Source organism: Nesoenas mayeri (assembly GCF_963082525.1).
Source record: "Nesoenas mayeri genome assembly, chromosome: 7".
Taxonomy (NCBI): domain Eukaryota; kingdom Metazoa; phylum Chordata; class Aves; order Columbiformes; family Columbidae; genus Nesoenas; species Nesoenas mayeri.
In genome coordinates, this window is record NC_137551.1 from 31,078,499 (window position 1) to 31,090,320 (window position 11,822).

General features: G+C 41.3%; 1 protein-coding gene across 1 annotated transcript in view; it reads right to left on the reverse strand.

Annotated features, from left to right (window-relative positions):
* NRAP (nebulin related anchoring protein) overlaps positions 1-5,312 on the reverse strand; it is a gene marked incomplete at both ends in the record, with an annotated part of 51,690 nt that extends 46,378 nt beyond the window's left edge. Inside the window, 5 exons of the mRNA XM_080347960.1 lie at positions 216-320; positions 864-968; positions 4,076-4,163; positions 4,882-4,976; positions 5,241-5,312. Coding sequence (XP_080204086.1) covers positions 216-320; positions 864-968; positions 4,076-4,163; positions 4,882-4,976; positions 5,241-5,312 — 465 coding nt within the window. The remainder of the gene's footprint in view (positions 1-215; positions 321-863; positions 969-4,075; positions 4,164-4,881; positions 4,977-5,240) is intronic.
* Between the last annotated feature and the right edge of the window lie 6,510 nt (positions 5,313-11,822).

The following is an 11,822-nucleotide window of genomic DNA, read 5'->3' on the forward strand; positions in this document are numbered from 1 at the left end:
TACATAAACATATAAATATATGATTTTCAGGATGGGCAATAGCATCCTTATGCGACTTTAACCACTTACACAGTTAAATATTGTTACTGACAGAAATAAACATGTCAGGTTCTCCTTTAGTAACATCTTACCAAAGGTTGGCTTTGATGCACTGGTAAGCCTTCAGAATATTATAGCCCATGAAAATAAACTATTCCAAACATCAGCCCACTTACATCACTCAGAGTCTTCTGTGCCTGTGTTATCCTGACCATCTCAGGATCTGGGATGGTTCCCGAGTACCATGATTTTCCCTCCTCGTAGGCAGCATAGTAAGTATTCTACAAAACAAAAATTAAATAACTATCAATCTTCAACCTTGTTTTAATACACAAACAGCTTATCTGACAGAAAAAAAGAAAACACACACAATGCTGTGGAAGTGAAATTTACTCTCTGTAGACATACAGGTGTACACTCCACATACCTTCAGAATGCCAGGGCAGAGCTTGTAGAACAAAAACTGACATCAAGATGTCAGGATCTAGGATCCTGGAGTGAGACTCAAACAACACCCCCCTGGGAATCAGACCACTTGTTCTGAACTTTCAGTGCCAGTGGAACAAAGACACATTGACTATGGCTGTACACGTAGCAGTCCAGACAGCTAACTGTATAGATACATTCTTCCTTCCTCATCTTCTCATTCTTACACCCTGAGCTATAATCAAGTTATGCTGCCTTGAAAAGTTTAGCCAAATGAGAAGTAATGGGTTTTTTAGCTTTGAAATGCTGCAAGTAAAACCCTAACAGCCAGGAATGCCAAGGCCAGTCCTTAGTTTCCTGCAGGCCAGTTGCTTGGAGACATGAGGGATATTTCTTACCTGGGTGGACAGTTGTTGGGCTTTATAGGCAGCTTCCATGTCTCTGGACCTCACATCCCACTGAAAGACTGATTTTAATTGTTCACCCTCTTCTCGATATTTTATCTAAAAATATAATAAAGGATTTGGTGTTAGTAGTTTATTAGTACAGACTAACACACTCCCTCTTAGGAGAAGCACAAGAAGTGAGACAAACAAGGTGAACAGTCTCTTAGTCCACAGTGATACGGAGTCTGCATAAACTGCAGCAACAAAAAGAGATGTATGCAAGACAAACCAACAAAAACAGTACAGTTCCCGCCATGACAAATCCACTTCAGTGCCTGCTAGTTTTGTCTGCACCTTAAGCCAGTTTAAAGGAAGGCTTCTTCCAAAAACAACTTTAGCCCTGCTGGGTGATCCTTCTTGTCTATCAAACACTGACACCATCAGACAGGCAGCCATGGGGCAAATTAGATCAGAGAATTACTATGTAGGCTTTTGCTGGGTTAGCATTCACTTATGTCATTTCCTCCATCTGCCTCACTGCAAAAATCATCAATATGTACACAAGAGTAACAACGTGACTGCACAGAACCAATTCTGTGGGTGGCAGCATCAACACAACTCAGTTTAAGATACTTTACTCTGTCATAATGTTTGTCTGTGTCTCTGTGTTATATCTCCAGCTGCTACAGACCAGCCTATTTTTCAGTGCCAACTAATAAATTCACACTGAAGACACATATGTATATATATCTATGCAGAAAACAAGAGACTATTACAAACACACCTGATCCACCAAATCTCCACAGCCCAGAAGAACATACCAACCACCTCCTGAGAACTTACAAAACTCTCCATCTTCTCTTCCTCGCCAACCAACACCACTTACACACTGCTTATGTACAAAAAGGTCACGTAGCCTGTAGCTCTCGGCCATGCAAAAACTACCTAAGCACTTCCTCCATGCCACCCGTTCTTGGCAAAGGAGCTTTCATGGAAGATTGCATTAAGCCCTAAGTTCAAACCTCTAATCCACATCCAGCTTCTACCTAAGATTTCTGCTATTACTGGAGCTGCACATCTGTAAAGGAGCAGAATATAATACCTGAAATTTGGCATGAAGTTCTGAAAGAATCATTCTGTGTTTAGATTTGGGGAAATAATCTCTGAAGATTGAAATCTCTAAGAAATCTTAAGCAGAACATACCAATGCAGCATTAGACGAAGTAACTATTACCTGCTGGGCAATATTCTACTCTTCTATTTCCCTGCACAGTGTCCATGAAGTATCATGACTGTGTAAATTTAAATGACTACTATATTTAGTCCTGGGTCATCATTTTCCTGCTTTTACTTTTATCATGACAGCATACAGGAATCCAAGTGAAATCACAGTTCTGTTATACAACTCACTCTAGAGACTCAAAAAATAACAGCCCCTGTCCTGAAGAGTGCAAAATCTAAACTGACTGGACAGAAAAACCACTGAGCATGTGTATTATTCCTATTTCATAAATTAAGAACAGAGGTACAGAGACATGTATGATTTGTCTGCTCACATAGAAATTTTGTGTAGAGGGAGCGAGCTGAATTTTTATCTCTGCATTTCAGTCAGTATCTCAACATGACTTATGTGAGGAGATCATGTTAGGATTGAAGAAAAGTGTTACATTTTCTACATAAAAAATAAACTTACCTGAAAAACTCCAACAAACTACAATAGCTATTGAAACCTTTTCCCGAGTTAGCAATATTTTACACATTTGCCAATGAAAAAGTTTTCTTGCACTCAAAATTTCTACAGAAGTACTCCCTTTAAGTATGTACTGCAGAATCAGCTTCTTCACTACCCTTAGCAATTTTCTCTCTGGAACAGAACCTCATTATGTGATTGAAAAGGACAGAAGGCGCCTTAGGTGTACAAAACAAGGGAAAGTGATCTTTGAGCTATAATTTGTCTGGCGTGCATATTCACATGCACTGGAAGTATCAGAGTCTCATATCACTGCCTAAAACCAGAAATAGAACCCGCAGTAATCCCAGACTCATTCCTGACCAGATCTGTCACACACAGTTTAAAGTAAGTGCAATAGTCATTGCTGAAATAGTTACTGCCCATGATATTGCAAAAACTGATGCAAAAGAAGACTGTACAAGAATGATAAAAGATACAGTGTCTGATAAAGGCTATTAATGTACATTAACTTTGTACAGCTAATACAGAACATCAGAATGAATTTAATACACTATAATCTAAGGAATACAACTTCTTTCTTTTATTTTAATGATGGTTAATCACATTCAAACACATTGGTTTACTTACTAAATATAGTCACACAATTAGTACTACTGTGATTCTGTGATTTTAGAGTATCAAAAGACACGACATTCAAGAAAACAGTATTACACATAGGAGTGAGCTATCTATCAATTATTGGTCGCTACTGAGTCTCTCATTTCATTAAGTTCTCAGAAATGCAAGTTTAAAAAAAAAAATAAATTTAAAAAGTATCTGAAGGAAAACAATGCAAGAGAGAAAAGAATGTCATTTGAAAAGAAAGAAGACTTTGAGCACCCCTGGAGGTTTGTCGGGGCACAGCAGCCTTTTAGAGGACTGATGCAGTTGAAAGGGCATGGAAAGCCATTCCATCCCAAATGCTCTGGCAAAACATCTTCAGCAAAACTACGTAAAGTTCCCTGGACTTCATATTTTCTCACAAAAGCCAAATGCCATCTCAAGTTTGTCAGAAATACTTGACAAAGTATTTACGAGAACTTTTGCCTAGATCTTACTGAGACAGAATTCATTCGTGCCCTTTAGTGTCAGTTTCAGAAGAGAGCATAAGCAAGTATTCTTGTTTCAATTGACTCTATAAACCCCCCTGATTTCGCTACTAGGTTTACATAGCTCTGGAAAATACCTCCTGCAGCTTATGTGAACAATGCTTCCATGTAGATTATCAGATATGGCAGGTAAGAAAGTGCTCTCCCTTTTTGTATCTAAAAGTAGAAAAAATTCAGATCAAACCTTTCTCTCTTATGAGTGAATGCATTTTAAAAATTGTGGTTCAAACACGAGCTGAAATTTTACTGCTCTAAAAGAAAACAGGAGGGTAAGTAAAGAATACATATCTACATTATGTAAAGAATACATTTCTAAAACAAGACATGAGTATGATATCAACATGTAAACCAAACCTAAATACATTTGGCTTCAAGTTTCTTACCTCACTTACCACTTCTGACAGTTTTTTTGCATTCATATTTACTGGTGTCTCAAATATGCTTGTGAATGCATTGTTTTTTGGATTATGCCTGAAAAAGGAAAGTGTAAAAGGATATCAGGAATGCACCAGACAGCCCATCATAAAGGTTCTCTTTGAGCACTCAAAAACACAATACCAGCCTCCACCCCTCTATACATAACTTTTCCCCCACTCATACACAGATCTCAGATTACATTGAAGTTATTATTGTATGGAGTAGGTGCCTAGAGCAAAATTAATTTTAATGATCGTCATATCAATGCTGTGTTTCTAATAACAAAAGAGAATAATAGAATAAAAACCAACTGTCATCTCTCCTTTTTCTGCTGACAAATTTGACAGGAATTGATCATTATAAAATAAACCTTCCTACAACAACCAACTCCAAAATCTGCATTTTATACATTTTCCTGATGATTAGCTCAACCTTATTAACTCTTAAATATTCATTTGGAAAGCACTGAATTTTATGGTTGGGTTTATTTTCTTCCCACAATACTGAAAGGGAACTTTAGCATCTTTTAACACACTGGACAAATGAGGAAGCATTATGTACAGTAACAAGAGCTTCCCATCATTTGTGATTCACATAAATCCAAAATATGAACAAAATCACCAACAATACATAATTGCACAACATACATAGGACCAGGTTGTGTCCAAAATGTGATCTTCTATTACATTAAAATGACTTGGCATTTTAAACTTTTGTTTTAAAAAAATAAAAAGAAAATAGAAAAAAGAAAAGTAAATGGAAATACACTTACACTTGACAGTAAGGCTTTTTCTCATGGCTAACAAAGTTGTTTACTGTTAACATCATCTTGCATACTTCACAGTGAAAACAGGCTTTATGCCATGTCTGGAAATACCACAAAACAGAAACCAAAAGACATTATTTGTATTCCATTATTATTCTGTTGAGTATTAAATCTCAGTATTGATCCTTAACATTCTTTTCATAAATATGAAGAATTCTTCTTCAAATATACGTCTATTTAAAGCAATTTCAGTTCTGAACCTAGTTATGAGTAAAGAATTTTTGGAACCAAGAGATTTGCACTGTGTTAAAAGTGGCAATCCATACATTTATTATAGTCCAGAATAAGAAAGAAAGAGAACTGACCTGATCTATACAGTTAATCTTCTCAGCAGGGTAAACCCCATAGCCACATCTAGCACACGGCTGCACATTCATCTTGAAATCCACAGAGTGAAAAATATATAGGTTTATACAAAAGGTTCAAAGAGTATGAAAGTGACTTTTTGGCCTGTGCAAAGCGCACTCTAGACACTCCAGTCAGGGCCTTTTGCCGTGGTCAATGGCTCCCATTAAAGCTCTGAATTGAAGTCTGTTGCTCCGCTTGCTGACCTTCTGTTTCAAAGTCAGCTGCAGGCTGGCTTTTAAAGCTGCCAGTTAGTAAGAGCGGTTATTTTGGCAACTGTGTCAGTAAGTAAGGGAGGGCAGCAATATCTTTCTCCAAATAGAAGAATGAAGTCACAGAAACGAATCATGTTCATGTGAACGTTATAGTCTGATCATTTAGTATTTCCGTTCCACTGTCAAACCAGTTGTCATAAGCCCAGGATAAAGAAAAAAGTACATACAGCAGTAGGAATTAATTATGGTCTCTCCTCACCCTGACGTACAGCAAGTGACTTCACACAGGACTAACTCTGTTTAGCAACAGCTTCATATTAGAAGGAAGAACCACCAGAGATGGGTTTGGAGCTTCCTGCCCGCTGTTGGATCTAGAAGAGCTACACCACCACTGTCCTAGGAAAGTCACTTTTTTTTCCCTTGTTGCCAGCTCAGTATCACCTCTTATGTCATAGGCAGCAGAGCAGAGCACACTCATTTCTCATGGCTTTCCATGTCATCAACCTATCACTCCATCTCCAGCTGTAGGAGGATGCACAGTGAAACGGGCAGAGCCTCTTATCTCAAAGAGTTCTAAACATGATGGGTACAAAACGAAACATCTATCTCCTACAGGGAAAACTTCAGAAAGGAACCATTTTCTTTTTAATAGAATGAACAAAGCAGCTATTTAATAATGTCCAGAGAGAGCAGGCTGGTATAGATCAGAATATAAAGACTCCTTAGCCAAATAATAATATGGAATTATTATGCCCGATATTAGGACTCAAACAAGTTATTAGGGTTGTGAAGTCTGCTCTGTAGAAAAGAAACTGTTACATTCCACTGGCTACAAATGGTTAGGATTTGAGATCTAGATCTCACCTAATTGTAATACCTCCAGCTGCAAGGCTCTATGACCCTGGGACACAGCTAAGAGTTACCTCAACCCAAGTAAAGGCCTGCTCGGTCATCCATCCACACATCTGCACCACCTTCTGTGCCTGCAGAAGTTCTGTGATATTGCTAAGCACTTTTCTTTTCCATAAATGACAAACAATTAAATCAAAATCACTTCTGGCTATGCCTTCTGGGTATGCCTTGAGAGCCTCCTATTCATCTCTCTATGGAAATACACCGTCTTACTTAACTTATTACTTTCACTGAATGCTGACAATGTACTGGCACAACGTACTGTCAGCAACTGGTGTGCTGAAAATAGAGTCTCTAATCTGAAGAGCAAAGGGTACGGCACAAAGTCCTGAAAACACTTGAGACCTTTCAAAGTAAGTAATTAATATCAGTATACAAACAGACATATTTTCATTTAAAAAAATATGTTCACAGAACATAACTTCTTGTATTAAAATAACTGCTGAGTTACCTGATGTTATTCCTTTTTGGGATCAAGAGCAGTTTTAAGCTGAACAAATTACATCACAATAATATTTACCATGACCACATCTGTGAATCAAAATAATTTGGAAGTCTTCCAGTCACACAGCTTTTCATCTTGTCTCAGATTGCCATTCTGTTTATGCAAGTGACCAGGGTCAAAGTGGCCAGGCTGTCCCCTCCTTATTTTACTCTGGGCACATACAAGCTGCTGCCTCTTTATGTTCATCTAGTTCACGAGTTACCATATTGTATATTTTCTAGGTAGTCCTAGTTATCTCCATGCTATCTCAATCCATGCTAGAGGCTCTTGTCTTATACTTTGGCAAGAAAAAAGATGCATGACTCCTGAAACGAGTTCTGAGGGGTACTGAAAGCCGGACATCCCTGAACTACGCAAAAACATAAAGACTTAGCAACTACAGAACAAATCATTCATGCAGGAGTCACCTGAACACCAACGATCTGGCCAGGACTCCAGCCTGGAGCATCAGTGTACCCAGCCCATATGCGCTATGCAACCAGAGAGCACACTACAGGTTCCTGAGAAGTACGAGACCGCGTGTTCCTTCCAATAGGCCTGTCAGACAGCTAGAAGCCCTTCATTTCAGCAAACACGTTTTCCAAGTTCTCCCATTTCTCCCAAGTTACAGCACGTTCAAGAAGAAAAGCACGGTAACCCACAACGCCCCAAACAGCTACTTTCCTTCCCAGCCACGATACTTCCCTCACATCCATAGTGTGCCAGTTCTGCTGCATCTGTTGAAGATTTTGCCATATGTAAGCACCTCAAAACCATCCCGTTGCATGGTCTGTTCTTCACCACCCTGGATTAACTCTGAGTTACTAACAGAAAAGAGAGTTTATTGAAAAATAAGCACTGTATGGTCTCATTACAAAGTATGCACTGCATTTTGATCACGAGAGGAATTAAATCACAAAACCAGTGCAAGTTTGTTATCTTGACAAATCTTAGCAAGACATTTTCTCTTCAGTTAAAAGCTCGTGGCTTTTTTTCCGCCTTTAGTAAGGCCTCATAAAGGCTTTTTGATGTCAATGAAAACCTTAAAAGGCTTTACTTAACAGTAGAACCTTAATCAATGTGATTTAAAAGTACTACAGTTATGTGTAAAGTACAAGGAGACAGTACCTTGAAAGTGCAAATTAGTAGGAAGAAACATTGTTACCTCTCCAACCTTCTTAGATTCACTGAATTAACTGCATAGAAAATTTGGAGCATGTCTGCAACCTGAATCTGAATGTAAAACGCACACATTAGTTACACAAAGTAACCTCTTAACAGTTCATTCAAGTCAGGGCCGCCTTCCTTGTCACTCCTGAGGAGCGGCTGTGCACCTCCAGCCACATGAACAGCAGGAAACCAGGCACCAAATTATGCCAGTCTTATCTTCTTCCCTCTCTTTTTTTTTTTTTTTTAAAAGGTGCTGTTCCACCACACAAACTGGGGGTGTTATCCACTGTTAAAAGCTGCCAGTAAAAGTTAAAACACTAGCCCAGCCTCATCATAACCTACCCAGAACCACGTGCTTAATTAGTTACCTGGACTCTCCCCTGCTAATCAAATTTAGCATAGTGGCAAATCAAGCTTGCAGAAACATCGGAAGAAAGCTAGACAACATTTATCAACACAAGAATCCCCCAAGATTTGAAGAAAAACCTCTAAGGGGCTGCTTTACAAACTTGTATAGTATCTTTTAACATTTTTGCTGTTTTGGAAACCATACAACAACTGTTTACATTTCACAACTAAAAGGGTTTGTGCTGACACTTTCCCTTTGTTGCCAGTGTGGGAAAAGCTTGGGAGTGCGGAGATTTTGCAAATGCTTCTAATAGAGCAAGAGAAAGCAAGAGAGGGAGTAGCGAGAAATGGGAAAAAAAGAACCAAGAGGCCAAGAAGGCCTCATTATTACAGAGCAGAGAAAGAACTGGTGAGGATGTGCTACAATTTAAAGCTTCAAGAAACGTGTGCAAATAGAGCGCAGCACAGCCCATGTGCATACAATGAGACCTCCGGTGTCCAAATGTTCCCATTTATCATGTATCACAACCTAAAAATGACCCAAGCTTAAAAACTCGTAAATTTCATGAAGTTGTGGTGTGACAAATTGCACCGCACAGCCTTCATATTCCCTATAGAGTATCTAACCCATCCTTTCTTGCAAAGTATATAAAAGTCTAACAATTGTCACTTAGGAGACAACACCTTGCGAGTTGCTCAAATCCTCCATCCTGAAACTATCCCCACACCTGCCTCCTAGGTCTCAGCACAGCCTCATCCTTGTTTCCACAGATGTTGTGCAGAACACAGCACCCAGTTGTTATTCCAGACAGGTACTACTTAGTTCCCTCAAGCCTTCTAGTTTGTACCTGCTGCCTACCTTTCAGTTTCCCAAAGGCACATTCCATTGTCATCCTGCAGCTGCTTACAAGGTAGTGAAATGCTTATTTCCTACAATGCAAATATCCAGTCAAAGGCTTCATTATTAACCTTTTAGGGAGTTGAGTGAGTCTCAGGGGATAAGAAAAGGAATGCTGATGCTATAGGTAATACATTGCTGGCTCTTCCCCCTGCCCCGTAATCTATATGGCCAGCTGTGCAATATTATACACAAAAAATTATTTCCTTCCTGACCCTTCCCCAGGCAGCAATCACCCCATGCCTTGAAGCAAGATATTTCCTTCTACTATTTTTTAAATTTCTCTCTTACTCATTACTGAAAACAAGCAAGATTTTCTGAAAAATCTAGCATGGTATACTGCATTAGAATTGGTTAATCTAACATGTAGTTAACAAAGATATTGCAGCCCACTGAGGAATCAACCTTTCTCTTTGTGAATGCCAGCAACCAATGCAAAAAGAAAACAGAAATAGAGGTTTCATCAACAGTTTCAGTCAGAAATTCCCCATACACAATTCTATTAGCAAGGTCTTGAAAACTGGAAAGCATTGTCAGATACAACTTTTTCAATAGCAATACAATGACTTTTAGAAAAAGGTCATTTCTAGGTCTGCTAATTCAGCTGTGGGAGCCAGATGGCAATGGATAAACATTTTTATCAAGATATAGAAGGTCACGGCTGGCAAATAGCTGTGGGGGACTACGGTGGGTCTGTGGATTCCCTGACGGAGGGCATGGGAACAGAAATAAGCCTTGAAGATATGAAGGCCTACCCGTGAGAAAGATGGGAGTAAAGGAGTATCCAGAGATGTTAAGGATGTACCCGTGAGAGAGAAGGGAGTAGAAGAGTAACACTGATGATACCAAAATTAACCAATGAGATGTTACTGCTGTAACTTGTAACCAATAGTGAAAAGACAAATGAACTGGTAAAACCGTATAAAAATGCATTTGTGGCAATAATGGCATCTACTACTTTCATCCTGGAAGAACTTGGTCCATGTCATTTGTCCATCTCAACCGCGACAAATAGCTTCTGGATTTCCTAAGTAACCCCCATACACATCATCAGGAAAGCACATGTGGATAGTCTAAAGTTCAGGTGCCACTACCAGTCATTGCTGGCGACAGCACAGTCTCATTGATCTCCTCTCCACACATTTACCTGAAGATCTATACATTTCCAGTGTCTTTGCTGTCCATAATGATCCATTATGGATTCAGAAGCGGTGCTGGCTTCTTGAAAAGAAGCAGCTGCGTGAGAGGAACCATGGGATTCTGTTAGTTTGATTTTCAGGAGAAAACTTTGGCTACATATCCAACCAGGAGCTACAGGCACAATCCCACAAAACAGAGTGTCCCCAGCAGCAGCACATGGACACACGGCAAGAGCCGCGGTGCCATTCGGACGCTTCTCCATCGCACCGAAACAATGACCTGTCGTGAAACAAAAGGCTGTTTGTTACCACGTCTGTCGTTTTGTGCCAAATATGAGGTGGTTACATTGAAAAAAATGTCGCTTTGATGTAAATCTCTTCAGGTAGTGAATGTTAAACACCACACACTGCTGGGAAGGTGTGTGATTTAGCAGGATCGGAGTTCACATCCAGGAGTAATTAGCAAGACTGTGCCAATCTTCAGTCCATGTCCTGGACTGCTGGGCCTGATGCAATGGCTACACAGCGGGATATCGTAATTAGCAGAGATGCAACACATCGAATAATTGGAAAGATAAGGAAATGCCACTTAAGTTTATACGAGGGAAAAAAATATCCTTAGATCTAGAAAATCTCGTGTCACGACGACACTTTAGGCTTTTCTTTCGTGAGGGTGTGACAGCACACAGCTATTAAAAAGTGGTAATTTCCTTTTTGAGGCGATGAAGTCGTCATTGCCAGGGAAGCCAGGAGGGCCCGGGGCAGCAGCCGAGCACCCTGCCCGGGGAGCGGGGCTGGAGGAGCCCTCGCTTCCCCCAGCCCCACACCCGGCCCACGGCCGCCGTACCGGGCGAAGGCGGAGGCCGAGCCCCCACCGCCCCGGGGCCGGGCCCGCAGTCTCACCCCAGCGGGCGGAAGGCCCGGGCCGGCGGAAAACCACCCCGCAGCTTTCGCTTTCGCTTCAGCCTCGCCGGAGCCCATCGCCAAGCCAAGGCAAGCCGCGGCCCCTTACCAGCCCCTGCCCCTCGCCCGCCCTCCCTGCTCGCCCCCGGGAGCCCGCTCCGCTCCGCTCCCCTGCGCCCCGGGCCCGGCCCGCCGCCTTCCCGCCTTTCCCGCCTCTCTCCAGCAGCAGCCGCCGCCGCCTTCCCACTTCCCCGTGTCTTCTCTCGTGTCCCCTCTGGCCGGCACCCCCGGCCCGCTGCTCTGAACTGCAGATGGCGCCCGGGGGCTGAGGGGTGGGAGGAAGCGGCGCTCCCCGCACTGGGCAGTCGGGTCCTTCGGGGGGATTCACCGGCCCTAAGACCATTTCCTGAGAGGGGGCAGAAGTTACTTGCAGCGGGGTTTGCGGTGTGTGCGGCTGAAGCGGTGGCGGTGCT